The sequence below is a fragment of the Petromyzon marinus genome, chromosome 40, assembly GCF_048934315.1.
Source record: "Petromyzon marinus isolate PM22_M1 ecotype Great Lakes invasive population chromosome 40, UKy_Petmar_22M1.pri1.0, whole genome shotgun sequence".
NCBI lineage: Eukaryota > Metazoa > Chordata > Hyperoartia > Petromyzontiformes > Petromyzontidae > Petromyzon > Petromyzon marinus.
The window spans coordinates 9,172,812-9,199,806 of record NC_133706.1 but is presented as its reverse complement, the minus strand read 5'-3'; the positions used below and the strand labels follow the sequence as shown (position 1 = coordinate 9,199,806).

Genomic DNA, 26,995 nt, shown 5'->3' with positions numbered 1-26,995 from the left:
CGAGTCTCCCGCGCATCTCCCTTGTACATCAACACGAGGCCACGCCCCCCTTCTCGATCATTCTCGCTGACTCTGGACGCTCGCTCCACCGGCAGACTCCACCGTCCTCTTCCGTCACCTGACCACGGCTCCCTTCTCGAACATTCCCGTAGCCACCAGTCCCGACGCGCTCACAACTCATACCCCTGTCATTACCTCCCCTGGCCACTAGTGCATTCGCACTGCAGGCTGACTCCCCTGCCATTACCTCCCCTGGCCACTAGTGCATTCGCACTGCAGGCTGACTCCCCTGCCATTACCTCCCCTGGCCACTAGTGCATTCGCACAGCAGGCTGACTCCCCTGCCATTACCTCCCCTGGCCACCAGTGCATTCGCACTGCAGGCTGACTCCCCTGTCATTGCCTCCCGTGGCCACTAGTCCCCTCACACCGCATGCAGGCTCTATTGTCATTACACATTCCTGGCTGGGAAGTAAAAATGTAAAGGCTGGGGGGGGGGGCATTTTTAAGGGTAGTGACAAACTGTTTTCGAGGACTTTATATATATTTTTTATTAGTGTTCAGTAACAAAGTAAACACTGAACGCTACGAGGAGAGCAAATCTAACGCTGTGTGCGGCGAGAAGCAACAGGCCACGTGTACACTTGAAAATGTATTTACAAACGTTCAACTAATTTCCGAATGCGTTAGCAAAACTTGGGGGTAAAAAACAATGCAACTCGAAAAAAACAAAGCGACGATGATGATATTGCTACTGAAACGTATGAATGCATGAAAAAATATATATAAGGCAAGTATTTTTGACCAAAAATCCACAATGATTGGTTTGTATGTAGGTGTAAGTAAAAATAGCTTAAGTGAAATTACTTTTGAACGAAATAATAATGTGCTGTATGTATAATGTGTAAATTGGTCAAAAAGGAACATTCATATTCGGATAAAAACTGAAGATAATATCAAGATCGTTATTTTTGTTTTACAACAGTGAAATAAGCAAATGTGCTACTTTTCTTACCAAACGCAGATAATAATTATGACCGTCACTTACACTTGGCAGATGCTGTCTCTTACATAAATGTTAACATACACCATATTGTTTACTATTTAAGCTCTTCAAGAATAATAAACTCTACGTTTCGGCTACACTTGTAATAGTGTTCCTAACAATACAATATCACGAATGAGCGTGTGTTTGAAAAAATATATAATGTACGATGCACGAATCTAAAAAGAGAGACTCACCACAATCATCGTTAACACTGTCCCGTGAGATATAAAGTAGATAACAGTTCAACATTTCAGGCAGTGTGGCAAGACGACACGGCGCATTTTTTTAAGTTCACTTTACACTGGTGCCTCAATAACGTTGCACGAAGCCGACAAGAATAATTGTGTACAGATCACGTGTTTCCGTCAAAATAACGATGACCGAATGGTAAAGGTGACATTTTTAAAATGGTATCTGAAGTATTTTCACTGATTGGTAATCAAATCAAAATTCACGTCAACGTACTTGTTTTTAAGGCACCAAGTGTAAACAGAGCACGTCCAACTACAAGTCATTATTTAAGCTCTCTCTCTCTCTCGAGTTTGAAGCCTGTTTCGAATATTCTTCTGCGATTATGAAGCAGTGTTAAAGACACGTGGTGAGATTTTGATTTGTGCTTAAGCACCAATGTTAACGCAGTCTTGTAATCGTCCATTATAATCCCAGTAAACGTGCAACGTTAGGCCAAGGTTGGCACGTGGTTGACACTGTTGGACCGACGTCTGCTCAACTTCGGCCCAACGTTCCACATTTTCTGGGAATGTGCGTGCATATTAAGGTGTATATCCGATTATGGATAGTCAAACTTCATCCGATATAATATAACTTGTCATCCATCCACTGGATGGCAGGAGAGCTCTTTAATGGTGTTCTCAGGTTGTACTCCGTGTTGTTCGGTATTGGTGACCGACGTTTCGCTCCTGGGAGCCGAACGCGCAAATATACAACCCAAAGACACATTGGAGAGCTGTACAGCACACGTGTGCAAATCTGCGCAGGAGTACTCTGGAATACCGATCATGTGACACACTCAAAGGAGCTCCGCGAGTATCATCCTCCACACTCCATTCTTAGAAAGAGGCAGCTCACACGGCAGTTCTCTTCATATCAGGCAGTATCTCTGTTAACTATTTAAATGGGGCTTGGCTCCCACTTATTACGAAGCACAACACGACACAACTCGAGACGACACTGCAACACCGTGAACGCAAACCGGTAGAACTCCCAAGCGGCTGCGGCAGTTTGGGCAACAAAAATCGAACACGGCTCGTGAAACTCCCGAACCACCACCGTGGCTGCCGTGAGGTGGCCACGAGGTGGCAACACAGCTCGTGGGTTCGTAAAAACCCATCCGTGTGGAATTTTGAATGTTTCTATTTCTCGTGTGTATTTTCTCAGAGTACTCCGGGTTCATCCCACATGCAGACCATCAGCGGCGAATGACACATCAACCGGTCCTTCAAAGGATCTAGTCACACTTGGGATGCTGCACTCTTTCACATGCTGTGCTGTAGAGATCTGGCCCCCACCTCCCCCCACCACCTTCACCGGTGTGGTGAAGTACAGTCAAACAACCCTTTGACGGCACAGCATGGATAAGCATTAATCCAGCAGGGTATTGACAAAAGGCTCGTAAACTATTACTAGTTAGCCTCGGCGCACGAAAGTCATGCTTCTAGTACCTTAAACCAAGGGGGAAGTTCAACCACTGTAGGTCATGCCGCTTGCTCTTTCGAACCCAGCCCTTCCTCTTTATGTGCCGCTCACATACTCCTTAGGGCCCGCCCCCTTCCTGACTAGGCCCCACCCCCTTCCTGACTAGGCCCCGCCCCTTGCTCTTTCGGCTCCGGGCGCCTTTCGATTTTTAGACCCGCCCCCTTACTCTTTAGGCCCTGCCTCTTTCTGTGCCTGTGCTGTTCCGGCCTTCATACGTGCTCAAAAACAGCACTTGCTCCTACAGTCTGTTACAGCTATATGGGAGATTTGTGTCTTGTCTCTCTGTCTCGGTGCCGCCCCTTCCTCAGGCACACAGAGGTTGAGCCGCTTTGGGTAGTGGCGTGGGTTGTGGAAACGGGGAGTATGCACAGGTGGTCGTGCGTGGGTGGAGACAGTAGCGTTAGGGGTGGGGTGTCTTCACTACCTGCCCCCTACTGGACATGTGGAAAATATATTCATAGCTCATCGGATTCCTCCCGAGTCTAAATAACGATTCGGAATCACTAAGACCAGAATTCCTCTTCGAGCAAAAGATTTTAAGCTGGTGTCAGACGGCCTGAAACATATCGATTTCAAATGAGGGCTGTTTCATGGAGTAGATTCCATCTTCATTTGGACTTCATTGAAATATTATAAACTATTTCACATTTGTTTCACTTATATTCACATTGTCTGCTTTTTGCGTTGTTTGTTATCCTTCCACGGCACCTCCCATTAGCACAGTTGGCTACTTATGGGTGCGAAAGAAGTTCAACAAACTTACACACGTCTTCTTTCACACGTTTTGTTGTACGTTTCTGATCCAGGTCTCTGTGGATCATTGTCTCAATAGGCCCTCACCTGGATTAAATAAAGGTCACCTTACCATTCCATCGAGGGTTCGATGGGTGGCGCAGTGATTCGCGGACTGCACGATCAACAACCGGGTGAGAACCTTACTTCGATTGCCAGCCATGGCTTTATCTTTATTGGTCCTGGACCCCCTCGTTTCACCAATGTACGCTGACCAGCATGGTGAAGTATGGTCAAACAATCCCCATGACTGACACGGCATTGAGACGCTTTCAATCATCACTGGTTTGACATGGGGTTGTACATTAGTAACTATGCATCTTAATGAGGGCAAAGTGCAGGCCTGCAATTGCTTGCTGACTCCACTGCTGGTGGGAGAATCTCCACCAGAGGACGCTCTAGAGAGCCCCTCTAGAGGGTATTTGGCCTACTCTTCCACGCTGGCCAGACATCTTTGAAGGGGTGGTAGTCCCCACACTTTACCCCACCACACGCAACCAGCACAGTTAGTTGACCCGACGATCGACTAACTGCCGTGTGGACAGAAGGCGATTTTAGACAACCCATTCATAGTTTCCACTGCCTTGAGATCCATCACACCACGGGCAGCACAAACCTATTCACCTAACTTCACTTAAGAGGTTTATCGATCCTCGTCACGATTAGGATCGTACGAGCGATTCTCGTTAGCGACCGTTTCTTTAGCACCGGCAACGCCTACTCCTCTCGAGAACCGGTCCCGCCCGGTTACGCGTCCGTTGGCTGTCGACGACCAACGGCGGCGCCCCGGGTTCAGTCCCGTCGCGGAGCCGCTTACAGCTTGTGTGTGCCCAGGTGCTCCTTGAGTTTGGGGATGGTGGAGATCTCACGGTGGCACATGTGGCACTGCAGGGGCTTCTTCAGCAGCTCCGCCGTGTCTTCGGGTATCACCACACGCCCGTCCTCCTCCACCATGCGCATCACGACTAAGGGGGGGGGGGGGGGTAGGGTGGGGGGTTGCGCGGGGGGGGGGGGCAAACGCAAGGTAGCAATTAAAGTCTGTGTTTTTTTTATATATTTTGCGTTTTTCAACTATGGTAAGAATTGTTTACGAGTAACAGCAGCTCTGTCTGTTCGTCCGTCCATTTTGGTGGAGGCAGCGGGGGAGTGGGGGGCAGGCATGAAAATGCTCGCCACGTTGATGCGATTTGAACTAAACTGTTGCATGAAGTTGCGTTGCTTTTACGGACATGCCGTGAGGTTAATTCGGCCACATTGACCCATGCAAGTTGCCCAAAACGTGGAGACATGCACCAGAAAACGATTGTGTGTATGCAAATGCACTTTTGCCTGAGAGCTGCATTAGTTAAATACTTTCAAAGCTAAAAGCATGTTGGAAAGCGTCACGTAACCCATGTGTATGCATTACTTCTCCTAACTTGTATTTTTATTTCGTCCTTCCTTGTTTTCTGCCAATCACGTTATCCGCGCCATGTCTTAAGACGAAGTGTCAATTCCGAACTGTCACCCCGCGGCTTGGAAAACAGAGTAGTCGATGGCAGGCATGGTGGTTGTACAATATCCCAATCATTTTTGTCACCAGTCATTCAATTATTTCCTGTGTAATTAACAGCACGTACATAATGGGCATTATAGAGTGTAAAGCTGCAATAATCAGGAGACTCATGGCAGGCTTATATTTTTCAGTGAACTACAGTTTAACTATTCGTTGCATTTTATTTGTGCAGAAGCATAGAAAAGCACAAAAATCTAAAATACAATTCTGAAGTAATGGGAAAATGATATCCTAATAATTGTCGTATCATGAAGAATAATACCGCAATGCATGGTGAAAACGGTCATCTGGGCAACTCTGCACACAACCCAGCTATCGGCCGCCATATAGCCAGTGCATACTACACACACACACAAAAGATCCCCCGAATAGCCTTAACAGACTGTTGGGGCAAGTGCTGTTAGCGAGCACCTATGAAGGCCAGAACGGCTCATGAGGGGGTGGGTGGCCAGCACCATGCCCAGCCGCCTTTGTCTCCCCAGTGGCGATGTTTTTACGCACCGCACCCGGTACTCATTTGAGGCTGAGTCGACCTACAGGAGGCCCAGGACCGGTTCAGATAATCGTCACCGATGTTGGCCGTGAGCAGGAATCGAACTCGGGTCGCCAGGCTTGCAGCGCGAACCACTACACTACCGCTCCCACACACACAGTATACACTACACACACGTATACAACACCCACACACACATCAGTATGCTACACACACGTGCCCGCGCTCACTGCAAGGGGGACTCACCCTCCGAGTCGATGAAGTACCCCGTGGTGAAAGAGTTCCAGTGCTTCTTAGTTTTCAACCTCGGCGAGTCGAAGTCCTGGCTGATGACGTGCATGTGAATGCGGCTGGTTTGGGATGAAGGAACGAGACAAATCCCCACGCACAAAACATAAGGGGCTGCGGCGGCGGTAGCGGGACACAGGCGCATATAACGATAAAAAAACAATGCATTCGTTATCGACTCTGCTTTGTAACGGAAACATAGTTGGCCGACGTTACGGGGACGTACGGATTTTAAGCGCCGGTGACGGCCACTCAGTCCCGCACGTCCGATGAGCACGGTTGGCTACGGACGGTGAAAAAGAAGTTCACCATACATATGTAGTGGTACAGCGCTGACTGCTGGAATAAAAGGGTAACTGCAGTGTACGGCAGTACTCACGTCAGCAGGCCACGATATATATACGAGAGGGGGACATCTAGGGGAAAGGTCACAGAAGGGGCCCATCGGGAAGCCCCGGGAACCCGCTAGTAGGTTCCAGAAAGGGGGCGTGGCCGGGGCGGAGCAAGGTCACGAGGGCCCCCCCCTGAGCAGGACCTCGTGGCTGTTGCTGGAAGTGGGATCCCTGTCGTGCTGTTCAAGGTCGTCGTCGTTACCATCTCCACGTCGTCGTCTCCTTCTTCACCATCCCGGGGTGCTGTTCGTCCGACAGCCTACCAAACCGTTCTAAGTAGGGCTGCCGACAATAGACGATCTTAATTATAATAGTGTGCACCCACGCAGGGTGTGTATCATCTCGATGATGCTCGTTAAATAACAGAAGTGCCTCCAAGTGTTACTGTCTCCGAGTTGAGCGACCACACATACGTACATAAAACTAAACAATTTTTTCTTTTACCAGGTAAAGCCCACTGAACTATGCAGCTCTTTGTCAGAAGCGACCTGGCCACAAATGATAGCTCAAAGAAGTGACCTATCACGTGAAAACGTATAGCAGCCAAATACTCTAAAAAGCATATTTCTAAATGTGGAGGGGAAAAACCAGAGGACCCGGAGAAAAATCCACGCGAGCGCGCAAACTCCAAATATAAGCGTCAGGCTCACGATCAAACCCACAACCTCCTGCATACCAGGCACGGGAGATAACATCTCTCCGCCCCGGTGCCCCACACATGACAAGAGCGCCCCGCGCTCGGAATATTCCCCAAAAGCCGCTTTTTGAATTGTCCGTCGCCACCTTTTCCGACCGTTGCGGCGCCGGCTCACCTCATGCTGGGGATGGCGTGGTACCCCAGGCGGAACGTTGGCGGCGCCGTCGCCGCGCCCAGCGGCTGCACCTGGCGGGACAGCCGCTCGGCCACGTCGTGCATGTGGCGCAGCAGCGGCAGGTGGTCGGCGCGCAGCACGCCCACGTTCGCCACGAACCGCCAGGGCAGCACGAGCCAGTGGTGGCGCGCCTTGGGGAACTTGTCGAGGATCACCACCACCTGGTCATCGCGGAAGATCTGCGTGGCACGTGCGGCAGGGGTGAGGAACTCGGGAGTCGACCGAGCGTTCCCAATTTATAGGAGCGCAGAACTCGGGCAATTGCTGGCGCCGGTTACGGCTGCCTTCGCCTGCGCCCTGCGAACCCCCCCCACCCCCGCCACCGCTTGTCTGTGTTTCCTGGTTTCCCCTGCGCATCTGCGCGATAAAAGTTTGACTATAAATTCTACAGCGTTTTGAAATGCAACTTGCATAAATGACGCTGGCTGTGTATGTATATATAGCGGGGAGCAGTGGCGTAGCGGTGAACGCGCTGTAGCTACGAACCCGGTGACCCGAGAGCTCAATTCCCACTTGCGGTCGACACCACTGACGATTATCTGAACCGGTCCTGCGCTCTCCCCTAAGTCGACTCGGCCTAAAATGAGTATCTGGCGCAATATGTAAACAACACTACGAATAGCACTCGCCCCAAAAGCCTGCATGGCTATACGGGGGGGGGATCTCTCATATTCATGTCCGTCGATAAACATTGACACGTGGACTGTACGAGGCTCGGTGCAGCTAGCTTTTCCAATTAAATCCGAGTGTACACGTACCTTGTACGCGCACCTCCGATTAGCGATTTTCGCTAGGTACGGCACAAAAGAAGTTCAACATACATACGCTGATGGACGGACCGTTGTCGTCTATCAGATGTAATCTTGTCAATTGGTTCCTACGCAGCGACAATCTCAATCCGCGTGAGCCAGACCCATGAGCCACACACCTGCACACTTGGGTCATCCATGGCATCCCTCAGGCTCTGACTCCAGTGGGCCGGCTGACCCTGCGCGGCGGCACAGCAGAGTTCGTTTGTTGCACAACAGCTGTAAAATGTCGATTTAAATTCACGTAACTTTCAAGCGCGGCGATCCGACAGCCTGATGGATATGTTAAGTGTCTCATGTATAATAACGGTGTGTGCAGAAACATAAATTATAATAAATACTTTACCAGGTAAGGCCTACTAAGCTATATAGCTCATTTTCAGAAGCGACCTGGCCACAACCGATAGCTCAACGAAGTGGCTTCTTATCACGTGGACATTAATAGCAGCCAATTACTGTAAATGCACGTTGATTCTAATTGTGTATGGAAAAACATGAGCACCGGGAGAAAACTCCACGCTACCATGGGGAGAACATGCAAACTCCCAAATATACAGCAGCAGGCGTCACAGGCTCGGGATCGAACCCACGACCTCCTGTATACCAGGCGAGGTAGTTAACATCTCGCCAGCGTGGCACGCCTGGAGCAAGCCCGACCCTCATCAGATCTAGGAAGCTGCGCGGGTTTTAGTTGCTCGGAATGGGTGCGCACCGTGTTCACACAAGAGTTTAGGGGCTGATGTGGGGCTACGAGGTGGGTGGCAGAAGGCGGCGCAGTGGAATCCATCATTGCCCTCTGCGTACATCTGAGGTCCCACGACTACGCTCCGCTGCACGCGCCCAGCGCGTACCGACCAACGTGGTGAAGTACGGTCAAATGGGATCCACAGTTTGCAGAGCGAGGGGAGGCCTTCATCCAGCAGTGGACTGACAAAGGGGCTGTACATGTACCTGTTATGCTCAACACTGTCGTTGCAAGGCGCAATGTTCGCAACTAGAACGTAAATTTAGGATTTTGTACAGGGGTGTGCAACGATGCATCGATCCATTAATAACCTATTTATTGATACTGCGTTGGCAGCGGTGCAAAAGCAGGAACATCTAAAAATACATGTTCATCACAAACACTGCCTTAAAAGTATACAATCGCTGATGTTCCGGGTGGCAGTCCTTCAGCGGCTGTTCATCAGAGCTAGTGTGGTACGCTCTCGCGGGTGACGCACCCGCTGGCCGGTCGGACTCTTCTGCGCGTTCCCCTTGGTTGGCGAGACGCTCGGGGAGTTGTCCTTCGCGCGGTCCTTCCCGCCGACGAATTTCAGGAACTTCCTGATGGATCCCGCCTGGCTGTCCGACCCCGACGGGGAGTGCCAGGCGCGCTTGGGAAGATGGGACGGTCGCCCTGATGGCGACGTGGTCGGGGCCGGGGCCAGGGCCGAGGCGGAGGCCGAAGCGGAGGCCAGGGTGGAGGGCGGGGGGGAGGCCGGACCGCGGAACTCGACATGCATCGGGTAGGAGGCGTTGACGACGTGCAGCGTCTGCCCGGGCCGAAGTTCGGCCTCGCCGTGGTGGCCCAGTTCAACCGTCTCGATGCTCGTCGGATTCACGCCCAGCTTGGCGGTAAAAACGCAGCGGCACACGCACGTGGGTGAACACACGAGCACAATACAGACGCACGAACACACTCAAGGGCCCAATTGCACGTACGCAACAGCAGCAGCTTCCATTTGCTATCGTTATCTATAACACCTGCTTGCCCAGGAAAGCCTCGCTGAGTATAAACTATTTTTTAAGAGGATCCTGCCAAGTTTTCTCAATTTTGGGGCGATGATTGCTACGTTTATCAATGCAGTCATTTGCGAATGTTTTTAAATGTCGCAAAGAATGCCAGCACACAACGGCCAACACTTGTTAAAATGACGTCACCAGATCATTGAGAAGGCTCTATTTCCCACGTTGAAAGGTTTACTGAAGGCTTTGACAGTGGGTCTTAGTTGCTGAAGAGTGTATGGATTATGAGATGAGATGAAACGAGAAAAACCCACGAGGCCCGTGTAAACAGCAATATGCCCAGGTGTCTTCGTCTCCCCAGCACGCAGAAGCCCTTCTTGCTTTACTTCAATGTCGAAGAAACTTTGCAGCCCATCATTTTCAGAAAAATATGCGTGATCCACCAGCCCTTGCCTCCAGAGCACTGGTTCACATGCCTGGCCATGTCAAGAGTTCACACGCTATGCACGGTTGCTTTGCGGTAAATGAGTGTCATTCAGATGAAGCAAAGTTGTAAATGAGAAACTCGTCTATCAATCATGATGGTTTCTTTTGAGTTAATCAATACATGGGGAAAGTTTCTTAAATCGCCTCGCCTCTGTTCGTCCGACCAGTATAAAATGGGTGCACAATAGCAAACTCCAAATATAAGCGAGGTGGGGTAAAACGTGGTTACTCTCACTTCTGCCAACGCATTTGGCCAGTCGTGAAAGACATACTAAATACCCTCTATGACCTAATTTTTTTTATTGTATGAGGTAAGGCCCACTGAGCTGTATAGCTATTTTTCAAAAGCGACCTGGCTATCACAAATGATAGTCCAATGAAGTGGCTTTTTACGTGGAAATGTATAGCAGCCAAATACTCTAAACGCATGTTTCTAAATGTGGAGGGAAAAACCAGGGGACCCGGAGAAAAATCCATGCAACCATAGGGAGAACAGGCAAACTCCCAAATATACAGCAGGCATCAGGGTCGGGATCGAACCCACGACCTCCTGTATACCGGGCAAGGTAATTAACATCTCCTAGCCACCGTGGTGGTGATGATGAGAGAGTGACACGCAAACTCCAAATATACAACAGGCGTCAGGGTCGGGATCGAACCCATGACCTCCTGTATACCAGGCAAGGTAGTTAACATTTCCTAGCCACCGTGGCGCCCCTCCACTAGAGAGGTTCTCTAGAACTCCCTCTAGTGGAGGCCGCTTCTGCCAGCAGCGGCAAGAGCGAGCAGTTGCAGGGCTGCACCTTTATACTTCTGATATGGGGAGAACACGTACCTGTTTAATAAGCACCACCCTTTTGGAGTACATTGCCTGCACTGAAACTACAGAATGAACAAAGGGAAAATGTTAAACACATTATGATAAACACATAACATTGCAATTAAATGTACGTAATATTGGCAAAAGGTAGTGACGACATGGACTGATGGAATGATACTGTATATAACCATTACAAAAGTATACATTATAATAATCATCGATGCATTTACTAGAGCTGTTTGTCAATCCACTGCTGGATGAAGGCCTCCCCAATGCTGTCGGTCAGAACATCACCAACCTTCACTGACCAGCATGGTGAAGTATGATAAATTAACCTGCGGGATAATTAGGTCTTAACAAAACACAAGTCAGAATGACGGCAGCAACGATCATAATTCTGCAATCATGGACATCGTCAACAATCTGTAGTCCTTAAATCATAAGAAGAATCTACACTGTCCTCTCTCCGATCCGTACAGCCCTTTTATTAACGCACTGCTGGATCAAGTTCTCCCCGTGCCATGTGGCTGGTGAGGCTTATTTGACTATTCACCACGCCGAACACTGCAGGTGGGTGCAGGCATGCAGGCTAGATGTGCGATTATAGTAAAGTACAATGGATTTTGCTGCACCGATGTCTTCGTCGCTGTGTATGACACTTCTTATGCGTGGTGTTTGCCCATCAAAAACGCGAGGTCGGCTTAAGCCTGCTTTAGCTTCTGAGATTGGGGCCGTTCCGGCTGACTTGGCCAGAGGCCTCTGACCCAAAGTGACCACAAACAATACACTTTACAGAGAGGGCTGGTGACCACAGCACACGCATTACACACACATATACATTAAGCCCAGTGGTCTTCATTGTAAGGCCCGCAGGACACCGGCGACCCCTGGTGACCTTCAGTATGGCCCCCGACAATAAGCAACAAATGTGAAAACAACCCCTTGCAGGCGGTGTGGCGGCCCTCACGCTGATGACGTCTTATCGGCGAAAGTGGCCCCCCCTCTGAAGATTAGGGGGACCGCACACTGCGTTACGCCAGAACACGCGCGAACAAAACGCGATCCCGAGAATTGTCTGGCTCGCCGAGGTCCGTGAGACCCACTCTGCTGCCGCGAGCATCTCGTGTCCTTGATCCTGGTGAGTCGACATCTGCCCACGACCACCGTGGTCCCATCGGGAAGGGCAATGGGTTCGTGACGCGAGTCGCCACTCACCAGCCAGCAGGTCTGCATGGCACACCTGACCATCACACAGGCGCACACGAAAGAGCACACTGCAATGTGGATACTCATTGAACGTCCGAGGCTCGTGCCTGGCTTAGATTTCGAAAAAAATTTACGTGCACGATCTCGTGAGACTGAATGTAAAAATCTCATGAGCAGTTGCAGCAGTAATTTCCCAGTAAACGTGGTGGTACACGTTGCATATTTCCTGGGCTCGTCATGAGCAACTGTAACCCAGGCAAGCAAAATCACCAATGACATTTGGCATCATCGCCCAAGTGAATCGCGTAATCTTGCCGTAGGCCCAGCCCGGGATAGAATCGCTGTATTGCCCGTGACAGAATCGGAGGTGGGGGGGGGCTGTAAGTATCCTAGTGGCGGTACTAATTGGTACTCGCTACTGGGCACGCAGGCCGGTATGGTTGTAAACCTGGAACCTCAACGAACTGCAATGGATTTGACTGACGGGTGGACATGCCGAGCATAGCGCGAGGAGGTTTTAGTAAGTTGTACGAGTACCGTGAACATCGTCATCAAACATCAATGTGCTTCCCTCCAGAGCAAATCATCATGAAAACATTTTTACCCAGTTGTACCGTTCTTGCCATAGATATGGACGTTATTGCCATAGATAGGGACGTTCTTGCCATAGATATGGACGTTCTTGCCATAGATAAGGACGTTCTTGCCATAGGGACGTTCTTGCTATAGCTAGGGACGTTATTGCCATAGCTAGGGACGTTATTGCCATAGATATGGACGTTCTTGCCATAGATATGGACGTTCTTGCCATAGCTAGGGACGTTCTTGCCATAGATAGGAACGCTCACGCGGTTCACACTTAAGACCTCACTTTATCTAATCGTTGTGCATTGGGGCTCTAGCATTGTTCAACTAGACGCCTTGACCAGTGCCCTGTGCCTTGGTAAGGGACTTGACTGCTAAACACAATTGCACGATACTATAGGTTTTTTTTGGGATTAGGATCGCGTAAATGTGTCGTTAAACCCGCCACCATCCGACACGGCCAATTGGTAAGGTTTGTCACGTAAACAAAACGTGCAAATTTCATTACTAGTACAGCCCACACACACATACACGCACAAAAACTCTACTATAGATGTATATTTGGTCGCAACAGCCACCGTGTTAAACTGAACATTTGCACGAGTCTCAACGTCGCCTTCACGACAACAATGTAAGTTGACCCATGTAGAGACACCGCACCGATGTATAACGAACCTCCTCTCCCCCCTCCCCCACACAACGTTGAGCCAACAACCTTCGTTTGGCCGTGTGTTTCGAACCGTTGGACAACTGGCCCCAACATCGTCCCGCGTTCACTGCGATTGTGAAAGCGGGTAAAATATGTAATAAATGTATTGAGATTGGTATAAGAGTGGGGGGGGGTGGTGGGAAATATACATAGGCTTTAAAATAACATGCTTTAATTTAAATGTATACCTAATACAATGATCCATCTGTACACAGATCATTGTTTACAATCGGGGATGCAATCCTGGCGTGTAAACAAACGGCGACAACAATTAACACGTTGCCGTTATCAATTGCCGATTTGTTTTTTTATTTAACAAAAAAACCACACGCGCGCTATCGAACAACTCCAAGCAAAAGACGAACTCGTAATAAAATAAACTAACACACACAAAGAGAGAGAGATAGATAATCTAACAATACGGAGCGAGGCTACTCGGCCCCAGCGCCTCTCATTGTTAATGGTGGACCCCGAGACGTGTTTACAGTAACAGCACTGTACCTGCGCTCGCCACAAGCGATAAAAAGATGTTTTAAAAAGCTCGCGAGGCAAACCTCTCCCCTCACCATGGTGGGAAGGGGGGAGGGGAAATCTCTCGCCTCACGGACGGAAATTATATCGTGAAACAAACCCTTCACTTTTAATGGTACGCGGTTCAGCGCGGCCGGGGCCCGTGACATCAGTGGCGGGGCCTGCACGCACACGGATCCAACTCTCCTCATCCTCATCATCCTCCACCACCACCACATCTCAACACCACCAACACATCTCAACACCACCAACACATCTCACCACCACCACCACATCTCAACACCACCACCACATCTCACCACCACATTTCAACACCACCACCACATCTCACCACCACATTTCAACACCACCACCACATCTCAACACCACCACCACCACATCTCACCACCACATCTCAACACCACCACCACATCTCACCACCACATCTCACCACCACATTTCAACACCACCACCACATCTCACCACCACATTTCAACACCACCACCACATCTCAACACCACCACATCTCAACACCACCACCACATCTCACCACCACATCTCAACACCACCACATCTCACCACCAGCAGCAGCAGCAGCACCACTCCCACCACGGCCGCGAAGTCGCAGCGAGAAACACGTGGGTGGTGGGTGGGGGGGTGTTGGTGGGGGGGGAATTGATGGGGGGGGGTGTTGGTGGGGGGTATTGATGCGGGGGGTGCTGTTCTGGCCTTCGTAGGTGCTACTCGCTAACAGCACTTGCCCCCACACAGTCTGTTGAGGCTACACGGGGAATCTTTGTCTTTGGTGGGGGGTGGGGTAGGGGGTGGGGGCAGTTTCCCGGGAAAAAAAAAATCCCTCGCGCAGCCATTGGCTGACAAGCCGAGTGACGTCATCAGAAGGCTCCGGCTGCAGCTGCAGCCGGGGGTGAGGGGGGTGTGTGGGGCGGGTGGGGGTGGGGTGTAGGTGGGTGGGGGTGGGGTGTAGGTGGGTGGGGGTGGGGTGTAGGTGGGTGGGGTGGGTGGGGCGGGTGGGGGTGGGGTGGGGGTGTGTGGGGCGGGTGGGGGTGTAGGGGAGTGTTGGTGGGGGGTGGGGTAGGGGGTGGGGTAGGGGGTGGGGGCAGTTTCCCGGGAGAAAAAAATCCCTCGCTCAGCCATTGGCTGACAAGCCGAGTGACGTCATCAGAACGCTCCGGCTGCAGCTGCAGCCGGTGGGGGTTGGTGAGGGGGGTGTGGAGGAGCGGATGGGGTGGGGGTGTGTGGGGCGGGTGGGGGTGGGTGTAGGTGTGTGGGGCGGGTGGGGCGGGTGGGGGTGGGGTGTAGGTGTGTGGGGCGGGGGTGTGTGGAGCGGGTGGGGGTGGAGCGGGTGGGGGTGTGGGGCAGGTGGGGGTGTAGGGGAGTGTTGGTGGGGGGTGGGGTTGGGGGTGGAGGCATTTTCCCGGGAAAAAAAAAATCCCTCGCTCAGCCATTGGCTGACAAGCCGAGTGACGTCATCAGAACGCTCCCCGCAAGCCGCGGGTGGATTTCATGTTTGTCGTCTCCAGGATTTCGTGGTTGTAGTTTTTAGGATTTCGTGTTTGTCGTCTCCAGGATTTGGTGGTTGTATGGTGCAGCGAGGACGAATGCGTAGAAGAGCCGGACAAGCGAATGCACTCCATGCTCGGGTATGGGCAGGGATCATAACAAGTCTTATCCAAAGCTGCTCAAACTGCCGACACGACTTAAGTCCTTTATTTGTCAACGGTATGCATACTCCAGTGAAACTGCTCTCGCATCTTCATTATTATTTGTGACCTACCAATGTCTGCAGCCAGGATCAATCAATGACAATCCTATTAGGGGCCGTCCATAAATGACGTCACGCGATTTTGGACGAATTTTGACCATGGCGTCACAAAAAGTCAGACCGCCCCCTCAAATATGACGTCACAGAGCTCTGCCCCCCCTCCCCAAAACCATATTAACATTTTGAAAATAAAACATGCTTCAAATCGCTTTAAACTATCGTCATTGTAGTGCGTATTTAATGTGGCACTGCACTCTGATGTAGGAGTGTTATAACAATTCTATATTTAAAGTTGCGCATTTGATGTGACGTCACATTTCTCACCCCCCCCCCTCATCACACATCGTCACATGTCTGACCTTCCCCCCCCGGTGCACGACGTCATTTATGGACGGCCCCTTTCCTGCAGATATTTAACAGATGAGATGCGTTGCACCGTTCAGTTTCAGTTCAGTTTCATTTATTTGGTATAGCCCTGTGAGCCATTCGGCTCTTGAATCGGGTGCAACCGCAACAAACAAAAAAACTAAAACACGAACAAGAAAACATCTTAAAGTGACTATGTGACTGTGCAAACAGAAAATCCAGGAAAAAAACATTAAAATATTCCTGAAATAGCACCGTACACCAACGCTGTGTGCAAAAAATCCCAGTGGGATGCAAGTCAAACAACAACAACAACCACAAGACAACTCAGATTAAGGCCATCAGTCTAACTCCGTACTACAACAAACAAACATGGCCAAACCAAAAAACGTTTTCGAAATCACCAAAATAAAGCCATAAAGCAATGTGTTTGATAATACTTCTCTTGTCCGTATGCATCTGTGCAGATAGGTTTGTTTTTTTGCCGTTAAGCCATAGTCCCCACATACCGCTCGTATCAATGCGGATAAGAGGAGCGGCGACCCACCACTCAAAGTAACATTGGTATAAACGCTTGTGACAATATGAACAGCGCCATTGGAAACGCGTACTATTTAATGTACAAAGTGTGTTCACAAATCCACACTGAGAAACACGATCATTGACAGAGGGGGTGTAAATATTTTTTTCGATAGTGTATTTAAATAGAGGTACTGCAGGTAAGTAGTTTTCAGTTTTAAGGACAGTTTAACAAGACAACACCTAAATTTTGATTTAAAGCTTTCGTGACTGCAGTGATTCATATTCTTGGTTCTTTCGGTAAAGTCACGTTGAAGGGAAACAATAAAATAATTAAATATATAACTATAAAATTCTCACGACGTTTCGACTGCAACACAAGCAGTCATCATCAGGTGTGAAAACCAACGGTAAGAACAATTGAAAGAAGTGGCGGTTTGTATTTATTTATTTTTAAACGTTAGCACCACGGAGAGCGATTTGACAGTTTGTTTAGATGGACGAGTCCATCTATGTTCGGAAAAGAGGAGGGGGGAGACGAAAAATTAATGTATGCTGTCTGAAAGCCACCGTAAGCGTGAACAATCAATTAAGATCCGAAATGGTTGATCAAATCCTTCCAATGATTGGATAGCCTCATGAACGAATCTCTCATGGTAGCCAGATGGCTTACAAAGAACCTCTGTCTTGGAAAAGTCAATGTCATGTGAGCCTACTGAATTATAACAATGATCTGCCACGGCCGAGGTGTTGGTCCTACCGTGTGTCAGGTCTGCTTTGTGTTCACGAATGCGGTCCGAGACATGTCGTTTGGTTTCTCCAATGTAACTACTACCACAGAGGCAACTTAGTTTGTAGGCGCCAGGGTACTGTATGTCCGGAATCACATCTTTTACAGACGGAACCAGATCACGGATTTTATGTAATGTGTTGAATCGGACCTGGATCTTGTGTTTATTCAAGATTTTGGATATATTTTTTGTGATCCCCGCAATGTAGGGTAAAGTGATGGTTTTGAAAGGCTCCTCAAGAGGGTCCTTCTTCATGGTTGGAGTGATAGCTTTGCGGATTGTATAGTCGGAGTAACCATTAGCCTTAAGAGCTTGTTGTACGTGCTTGAGTTAACTGCCATAAGGGTAGCACAAGGTGGCAGCCTGCAGGGCAGCACACAAGGTGGCAGCACAAGGTGGCAGCCTGCAGGGCAGCACACAAGGTGGCAGCAGCCTGCAAGGCAGCACAAGGTGGCAGCCTGCAGGGCAGCACACAAGGTGGCAGCCTGCAGCATTTTGCAGCAGCCAGATATCCGGTTATCCCGACTACCGACTTTCACAGCATTTCAGGGGGGGCTGAGCCCCCCACCCAGCCCCCCCTGTGGCTCCGCCCCTGGTTCTGGGCCACGGTTGCGAAATGTGACGTCACCTCAAAATGCGCAACTTTATAAATAAATATAGACAACACGTTCTACTTAATTAAATAGACTTTTTAATAAATGTTTTCTCCTACATCAGAGTGCAGCGCCACATTAAATACGCACTACAATGACAATAGTTTAAAGCGATTTGAAGCATGTTTTATACATATTTTTTTTGAGGGGGGAGGGTCTGACTTTTTGTGACGTCGTGTGACGAAGGGGGGGGGGGTCAAAAATCGTCCAAAGACATTCACGCGAGAGAGACCAACCCTTAAGAAATCCCGAAGGTACTTTTTAATGCCCAGAGGCTCCGATGAGCATCTGGGCATTAGCAATGAAAACCGACGAATCGTGAAGGTTTAGCGCCTTCGGTCTGGCTCTTGAGCATCAGCGGCGTCACGGTGGCCAGGAGATGTTAACTACCTCGCCTGGTATGCAGGAGATCGTGGGTTCGATCTCGACCCTTGACGCCTGCTGTACATTTGGAGTTTGCGTGTCTCTCATCATCACCGTGGCTAGGAGATGTTAACTACCTCGCCTGGTATGCAGGAGATCGTGGGTTCGATCTCGACCCTTGACGCCTGCTGTACATTTGGAGTTTGTGTGTCTCTCATCACCACCACGGTGGCTAGGAGATGTTAACTACCTCGCCTGGTATGCAGGAGGTCGTGGGTTCGATCCCGACCCTGATGCCTGCTGTATATTTGGAGTTTGCGTGTCTCTCTCTCTCATCATCACCACCACGGTGGCTAGGAGATGTTAACTACCTCGTCTGGTATACAGGAGGTCGTGGGTTCGACCCCGACGCCTGTTGAGTAATCTGCAGGTAGCTTTTAAGCATCGGAATGTTTTGGCCAACACCAGTTACATTGTTTCTTTAGCTATGGGAATCTAAAATAGGCCTCATTCTGGCTCTATGAGCTTAAGGCATTGATAACGTAATTCCAAGTCTAATGAATTATATAAGTGCCTTGGTTTAACCTCTGAGCTTTGGGCGTTAACACTGAAGCATGTGACTCCCTATGTTGCCTTAGACTGGCTCTGGCCTTCTACATTGCATCTTAAGCATTCAAAAAGTTGTGGTCTTAAATGGGATTAATTTCTGTATTATTGTATACACAGGACTTTCTCTCCGAGTGAGTCAATACTGCGCGTGTTACGAGTTTGAAGTTATATTTTTCTCACCGCAACACCAGCATATAATGAGAGATAATGTTACTAAATTAAACATCTATCCATACGGAGTGTAGAATTGAAACACCGCGGTCAAAATGTAACCTTGATGCCATCTCATCTCGACGAGCCTGTGTTAGAGCCGCAACCACGCGTGCGATCACCCAGGTTGTTACAAACGCGCTTGGGTAGGCGAATTTGAATCTGCGCCATACTGGTGGCGTCCTCCACCGTAGGGCACACGCACACACACGCACACGTAGAGTCCACGCCACCGCGGGGAGCATCGGTCAACAGAGAAACCCACCCGTGTTTAGATGACTCGGAAAACATTGTGGACGACAACAGAGGCCAAGGCAAACACGCCGTCTGTTTGGCCACGATAAATGTCCACTCGACGCCCCCCCCCCCATCCATCCACCCCCGTCAGAGAAGGGGGCCCGGCTCGTCCTATAAAATGGACCGGCAATTTGGGCCAAAAGGACATTTCCCGCTTTTCGTCTTTCCCCCTGCACCAGTGGATATCGGTTGTTTCTGAGAGTGGCGCGCACACACACAAGCACACCTCCGATTAGCACGGTTGGCTACGTACGGTGCGAAATAAGTTCAACATACAAACGGGTGTCAGTCTCTCTCGCTCTCTCTCTCTGGCCATGACGAACTTCACGGGCACGTGGAAGCTTAAAACAAGCGAGAATTTTGAAGAGTACTTGCACACCCTGGGTAAGGCGACCTTCCAAACTCGGCACTCATAACTACGATCCATATTGGGCGCAGCCGGGTAGGACGCAGTTGAGTGAAGTGGTGGTACAGCTTGTGGAGCAGCGCTTGGATGGACTTCATTCGAAGAAGAGTAGGATGCTCGTGGTGTGGCTCGGCGTCTTGGCCCCAAAGAGGCGCATCTTTTTGACCCAAAAAAAACTGAATTGGGAAAGCACTTAATAATTATCATGGCCCAGTACAGTGAAAGCATAGCAGGACGCTCCTCAAACACGAGTTTTGTGACGAGCAAAACCTTCCTGGCTTGTCTTGAATGTATATCTATGTATATTTATGGGTCTTGGTGGTTTCTTTATGGGTAACTATGTGTCCCTTCTTGGTCTCCGTGTATCTCTTTGAGTCTTTACGTATCTCTATGGGTTTACTATGTGGTCCATAGTTTGGGTTGCATGGCCACAATCTCAACACTGTGGCTTGTGCATTTAAATTTTTGCAACTTGCTGACCCACTCCTACTGGACAGCTCTGAAAAAAAAAGATCTTCACCACTCATCGGATTCCTCCGTCTAAATAAATATTAAGATTATAAACAGGCATGATAAAATAATATAAGATTATAACCCGAGAAATTACCTCAACAGCCAACACGGAGGTAGGAAGAGATCTTTGTGTATTTGTGTGTCCGTGGGGAGCGGTGGTGCAGTGATTAGCGCGCTGTGCTACGAATCCGACGACCCGAGTTCGATTCTCGCTTACGGCTGACACCACCAGTGACGATTATCTGTACCGGTCCTGGGTCTACCCCGAGGTCGACTCAGCTTCAAAATGAGTACCTAGTGCGGTCTATAAACATCGCCACCAGGGAGACAAGGACGTCTGGGCGTGGAGACAACCAACCACTCCCTCGCGTGTCATTTCGACCTGCATAGGTGCTACTGGCTAACAGCACTTGCCCCACAACAGTCTGTTAAGGCTAAATGGGGAGGGGGTGGGGGGTGGTGGTGGATCTTTGTCTTTGTTGCAGGGGTCAGCCACGTCACCAAGAAGATCTCCACCTGCTCGAGACCCACAGTCCACATAAGCCAGGACGGAGACAACTTCCACATCCGAGTATCCTCCTTCCGCACCGCGGAGAGCAACTTCACCGTCGGCCAGGAGTTTGAGGAGGATGGGCCCTGGCAGGGCCTCCGGCTCCGGGTGAGGGAAGTGGGTGGCCTAGGAGGCATGGGCAACCTCATTTGCATATGATTAGCGTGATCTGTTTTCAAGTTTATTTTGTTTAACCAAGCGATACCTCGTAGACGCCAGGGTGGTCGTGTAATTTGCAAGGGTCACCTCGGTCACCACAATGGCAAAAGCCATCACTAAATCGGAAGCGAAAAGGACCGAACAGACATCGTAGCAAAAACAAATCAAGCAATATTACAGAATATGAGCCATTACTGCCCTGGTACATTGGATGATCGAGAGTTGACAATATATAGTGAACAAACAGGAGGTACATCCATGTGTTTCATGAGCAGACAGGAAGTTCATTTCTCAACGTAAGATAACAAATGTTTGTTCATTATCTTATGGGCCTTTGATGTTGTTGTTTTGCAACGATTTTTAGTTCACTAGGCAAACTCTGGACCAATTTTCTCCGGTTACTCTAATTTCTCCACACTTATGCCATTTTCCTCCTAGATGGCAAACACATGCCAAAGGAATTGACATAATGTCCTCCATGCAGAACCTTATTAATAAATAATAAACATTTACAGCACTGGTGGATCAACATTTCCCCCACTCTGTGTCGATCATGGGGGCTGTTTAACCCTACCTCCCTGTACTGGTCAGTACAGGGTGATGCAGTGGGGGTCTCAGGACAAGTTCAGCTATTGCTCGCTACTGATATTAGCTGTGGCCAGGAATCAAACTCACGTTGCGGGGTTCATACTCCATTAACACTTCACTCACTCATTATTATTAGTATTGATCACCGCCTGTGATGGGTGATGATGATCGTCATCACGGACTTACGATTTGGCAATGCAATCAGACTCATGCGCGCAAGCTGATTCCATCACCCCGTCTCTGCGCTGGATGTCCTCTTGGGCTTGTACCCTCCCTTGGCCGCCTTTCCATCGTTATTCTCAACCAGTGACCATCATCCCTTCTGGCGACATGTCCTGCTCAAACCCACTTACATTATTATTATTTTTCTTCTATATTCATTACTCTATCTCAGTCATTGCATTCAGTCCCGTCAAGGCTGCATGTGTTCCCTGCGTGTTGACGTATATATGCACCGCCGCCAGAGCCTGGTGAAATGGGCCGGGCCGGGGAAGTTATCGTGCATCCAGAGGCCTGTCTCCGGTGAAGGCCAACCCATCTTCTGGACCAGAGAGATCGTCAACGGAGACCTTGTGCTTGTAAGTGCCGCTGCACCGTTAAATCTGCTGGATGAGGGCCACCCCACGCCACGCAGGTCATGGTGGTTGTTTGACCATACCTCTCCATGCTGATCAGTGGTGGTGTGGTGAAGGCCGAAAGCATAGACACTGTAACATAGTATAGTACAACTGATTTACTGCACTGTCCTCTGCTGACAAAGTAGCCCCTCAGCAGCCAATAGGAACATGTCTTTATGTGTGTTAGTCACTCATCCAAGCACTATTCAGCCTTGACGCTGGTCAAATTCTCAGAATTGATGAGGTGGGGCATGTTCTGGTTGATTTTCGTCACAGGCAAGTGAAATATACAGCAATATCAACACAGGAATAGCAACACAAACACTTTTCGCTGGTGGAAAACATCATTAAGGGGAAATGGCACGTCGACCGAAAACATTATCCTGGATGTTTCAGTTGTTCAGCGTTATCCAACTGCCAGCGACTCCTCTATCAATCTATTCAGCATGCATGCAGTGACCCATCGATTATTTATGCCCGTGATACATGCACAAACCCGAATTGATTCGAGTTGGCGCATGTATTTTCAATTCCGATGCCTTGTATGTAATGGGTTCACATGACCCCTGCCAAGGCCGGTTGCTCCACAATGAAAATGACTGTTGATTTTAAACACGATGGTGGAAGCGGGGAGGGCATGCCGCTACACGCTTTTATGAATGAGCAATGCCTCCGCAACTCCCGCCTCCTGCCCTGTGCTACAGAATCTGACCTTCAAGAACGTGTCGTGCTCTCGTGTGTTCGCGAAGACGCAAGAGACGACGCTGTGACGGCGCCCTCGGGGGAGGAACGATCCACGCTGACACCATCGGCTCAGACTGCAAATCGCGCAACAATAGGAGTGTTTTTATTTGATTGGTGTTTAAAGATCGCGCATTTTCGATGGAGGGTAGTATTAAGGTAGATGCCTTATCGCAGCACTGAGCCAGCATTGTTGACATCCTCGGTTCGAATCCAGTACCTCTTCTCCAGCGTGTGGGACCCTCACGGTACGGGTGGTTTTCCACGTGGCTATTTGCCGAGCCAAGCCAGAGCCAAATCGCGATTCGCTGGCCTCACGAGACACCTGAATCCAACTCGGGGCCAAGCAGGGCCAGAAGTAGAGTTCGTCGCTGTTGTCGTACTAAAATTCTGAGTGTGTGACGTCAGCGGGCAGGGCTCGGCTTCTGCGGTGGGAGAACAAACCCAGCGCCTCCGGAGCCGCTCCAGGCGGTCTTGGCACGACCCCGGCGAGGCTCAGCTGTAGGGTGGAAAAAAACGTAGCGGGGTTGGCCCACCCGCAATCAAAATCTGGCTTTTCAAGTGCAGTGAGCTGATGTAACTGCAACAACAACAACATATTCTTGGTTCTTTCGGTAATTCTTTCGGTAAAGTCACGTATTGTTTCCCGTCTACGTGACGACTTTACCGAGAGAACCAAGAATATGAATCCCTGCAGTCACGAAAGCTTTAAATCAAAACGACAACATATTTCAGTGTTAAATTTGGTTTGCCGCTTAGTTTGACATATTCCAGCTGCGGGAATTCAATGTTTTTGGTCCGTTCGACATGTGGCGAGCAAATCTAAGTGTGGATGGATGAAAAAAAAAGACACCCATTGAAGGTACTTGAGATGTAGCTGCCATTCTCTCGCACTAGGTGGTACACTGCTCGCTGTGAGAGTTTCAACTGTAAATATACAGTGAGGGAAAAAAGTATTTGATCCCCTGCTGATTTTGTACGTTTGCCCACTGACAAAGAAATGATCAGTCTATAATTTTAATGGTAGGTTTATTTGAACAGTGAGAGACAGAATAACAACAAAAAAATCCAGAAAAATGCATGTCAAAAATGTTATTAATTGATTTGCATTTTAATGAGGGAATTAAGTATTTGACCCCTCTGCAAAACATGACTTAGTACTTGGTGGCAAAACCCTTGTTGGCAATCACAGAGGTCAGACGTTTCTTGTAGTTGGCCACCAGGTTTGCACACATCTCAGGAGGGATTTTGTCCCACTCCTCTTTGCAGATCTTCTCCAAATCATTAAGGTTTTGAGGCTGACGTTTGGCAACTCGAACCTTCAGCTCACTCCACAGATTTTCTATGGGATTAAGGTCTGGAGACTGGCTAAGCTACTTCAGGACCTTAATGTGCTTCTTCTTGAGCCACTCCTTTGTTGCCTTGGCCGTGTGTTTTGGGTCAATGGCATGCTGGAATACCCATCCACGACCCATTTTCAATGCCCTGGCTGAGGGAAGGAGGTTCTCACCCAAGATTTGACGGTACGTGGCCCCGTCCATCGTCTCTTTGATGCGGTGAAGTTGTCCTGTCCCCTTAGCAGAAAAACACCCTCAAAGCATAATGTTTCTACCTCCATGTTTGACGGTGGGGATGGTGTTCTTGTGGTCATAGGCAGCATTCCTCCTCCTCCAAACACGGCGAGTTGAGTTGATGCCAAAGAGCTCCATTTTGGTCTCATCTGACCACAGCACTTTCACCCAGTTGTCCTCTGAATCATTCAGATGTTCATTGGCAAACTTCAGACAGGCATGTATATGTGCTTTCTTGAGCAGGGGGACCTTTCGGGCGCTGCAGGATTTTAGTCCTTTACGGCGTAGTGTGTTACCAATTGTTTTCTTGGTGACTATGGTCCCAGTTGCCTTGAGATCATTGACAAGATCCTCCCGTGTAGTTCTAAGCTGATTCCTCACCGTTCTCATGATTATTGCAACGCCACGAGGTGAGATCTTGCATGGAGCCCCAGGCCGAGGGAGATTGACAGTTCTTTTGTATTTCTTTCATTTGCGAATAATCGCACCAACTGTTGTCACCTTCTCACCAAGCTGCTTGGCAATGGTCTTGTAGCTCATTCCAGCCTTGTGTAGGTCTACAATCTTGTCCCTGACATCCTTGGAGAGCTCTTTGGTCTTGGCCATTGTGGAGAGTTTGGAATCTGATTGATTGATTGCTTCTGTGGACAGGTGTCTTTTATACAGGTAACAAGCTGAGATTAGGAGCACTCCCTTTAAGAGTGTGCTCCTAATCTCAGCTTGTTACCTGTATAAAAGACACCTGGGAGCCAGAAACCTTTCTGATTGAGAGGGGGTCAAATACTTATTTCCCTCATTAAAATGCAAATCATTTTATAACATTTTTGACATGCGTTTTTCTGGATTCTGTTGTTGTTATTCTGTTTTTCACTGTTCAAATAAACCTACCATTAAAATTATAGACTGATCATTTCTTTGTCAGTGGGCAAACGTACAAAATCAGCAGGGGATCAAATACTTTTTTCCCTCGCTGTATTCCTCTCACGTCATGACACCAGCTGCGCAATGGGAATATAATTTACAATGGGAATTAAAAAAAACTAAAATAAAATGTTTGCACCCAAACTCCTTCCAAGGCTTAACTTTGTTCCTGATAAAATACGCGGTGATTGTGAAAATCGTGCAAATATGCACTCGGTCAACACGCGCAAAACAAGAGTATACGGGCGAGTTGTTATCTATTGCTTCAAAACGCATTCGTGTCATTAAATACCACAGAAGATAGGGGAACAACATAAGGGATTTAAAACACAAGCTAGGAAAAAAATCATCTGCCACGCATGGATTGTTGCGACGCTTTCCATTCCGCGTTTGTCTCCAGAATTTACGGGAGCAGAAGGGCGGCCCTCTGTTGTTTTTTTGGAAATCTTTCAAATAAATTTGGCCGGCTTTCACAACAATAAGTCCCCAATAGCAACACAGTGTCGCACTGCCGTTTGGTTCGTATGATTGGATCATGTTTACGAGAGATTCTAGTGCCCCCCTCCTCTCCAGGATGGGCAGAGCAAGTGCATGAACGCCTTCAGCCCTAGTTGGAAAGCATAAACAATAGAAGTGTTTCATTTTAAAACAAGCACAGGGGAGGTGGTAACTCATCTCCCGTTTACAGCTTTGAGCCAGTGTCAGAAAATCCACATTCCTATGGCAAGGGTGAATAATTCCAAAAGTTACCACAAAAAACACTTGAATTCCCAGGGAGTGGTCCTCATGATGTTTGCCCCGGCTGATTGAAGGTCAAGAGTTCACTTCCAGCCGAAAAATGTGAACTCGCCACCTTTTGATTCCACGATATGGGCTCTGGCCACTGTACGAGCCGGTGAAAAAATGTGGACGCTATTGGCCATTCCACAATTATAATGTGTTGTACTCTAGTATTGTCATTATTATATTACTGCATTCAGAGTGACAAATGAAGAAACAATATTAGAAAAGACATTGAAGGTTATATCAGTAACATAATTCCGAAGCAAATAAAATTTTGTAAATAATTATTAAATAATTCTAGATTTGAAGCTGTCGTGACTGCAAGGATTCATGCTCTATGTTTTTTTCGTGACTTTACCGAAAAAACCAAAGAGTAATTATTAAATAAGTCATGGTTATGGTACCAATATAACACTATAATGCGCAGGCTTTGTTATTCTATCGCTGGATGAAGGCCTCTTCATTACGGTTGTTTGACCGTACTTCACAATGCTGATCAGGTGAAGTGGGGTGCTGGGGTCCAGCTCAGATATATATATATCGCTC

The 26,995-nt window shown here is 48.8% G+C and overlaps 2 protein-coding genes across 9 annotated transcripts; one reads left to right on the top strand and one right to left on the bottom strand.

The window, feature by feature from the left end:
• Positions 1-525: 525 nt before the first annotated feature.
• Positions 526-14,669, bottom strand: APTX (aprataxin). Of its 7 annotated transcripts, none has more exons than XM_032968953.2 (8): positions 14,589-14,669; positions 12,103-12,239; positions 11,015-11,061; positions 9,189-9,575; positions 8,085-8,144; positions 7,097-7,335; positions 5,851-5,954; positions 526-4,521 (listed from the first exon to the last, which is right to left on the bottom strand). In XM_032968953.2, the coding sequence occupies exons 2-8, from the start codon at positions 12,230-12,232 to the stop codon at positions 4,370-4,372; spliced, it is 1,119 nt and encodes a 372-aa protein (XP_032824844.1). In that variant the 5' UTR covers positions 12,233-12,239; positions 14,589-14,669; the 3' UTR covers positions 526-4,369. The 7 variants fall into 7 exon arrangements, with proteins under 7 accessions (XP_032824844.1, XP_032824845.1, XP_032824842.1 ...); XM_032968954.2 differs by having other exon boundaries at positions 14,592-14,666; XM_032968951.2 differs by lacking the exon at positions 14,589-14,669 and adding an exon at positions 14,066-14,582 and having other exon boundaries at positions 12,215-12,239.
• On the top strand, positions 13,051-25,810 carry LOC116950845 (cellular retinoic acid-binding protein 1-like). Of its 2 annotated transcripts, XM_076073100.1 has the most exons (5): positions 13,051-13,421; positions 15,597-15,749; positions 21,005-21,177; positions 22,281-22,394; positions 23,138-25,810. In XM_076073100.1, the coding sequence occupies exons 2-5, from the start codon at positions 15,611-15,613 to the stop codon at positions 23,201-23,203; spliced, it is 492 nt and encodes a 163-aa protein (XP_075929215.1). In that variant the 5' UTR covers positions 13,051-13,421; positions 15,597-15,610; the 3' UTR covers positions 23,204-25,810. The 2 variants fall into 2 exon arrangements, with proteins under 2 accessions (XP_075929215.1, XP_032824850.1); XM_032968959.2 differs by lacking the exons at positions 13,051-13,421; positions 15,597-15,749 and adding an exon at positions 19,725-19,984 and having other exon boundaries at positions 23,138-25,644.
• Positions 25,811-26,995: the final 1,185 nt, after the last annotated feature.

Excerpts from the sequence above, each read along its gene's own strand:
- APTX (XM_032968951.2), bottom strand. The coding sequence starts at position 14,248 with ATGTGGTGGTGGTGGAGGATGATGAGGATGAGGAGAGTTGGATCCGTG. Across the intron at positions 9,576-11,014 it reads GGGTGGTGCTTATTAAACAG|CTGGGCGTGAATCCGACGAG; the intron begins GTACGTGTTCTC and ends TTTACCGCCAAG. Across the intron at positions 4,522-5,850 it reads GTACTTCATCGACTCGGAGG|TCGTGATGCGCATGGTGGAG; the intron begins GTGAGTCCCCCT and ends CCCCCCCCTTAG.
- LOC116950845 (XM_076073100.1), top strand. The coding sequence starts at position 15,611 with ATGGTGCAGCGAGGACGAATGCGTAGAAGAGCCGGACAAGCGAATGCA. Across the intron at positions 15,750-21,004 it reads AAGTCCTTTATTTGTCAACG|GGGTCAGCCACGTCACCAAG; the intron begins GTATGCATACTC and ends TCTTTGTTGCAG. Across the intron at positions 21,178-22,280 it reads GGCAGGGCCTCCGGCTCCGG|AGCCTGGTGAAATGGGCCGG; the intron begins GTGAGGGAAGTG and ends CACCGCCGCCAG.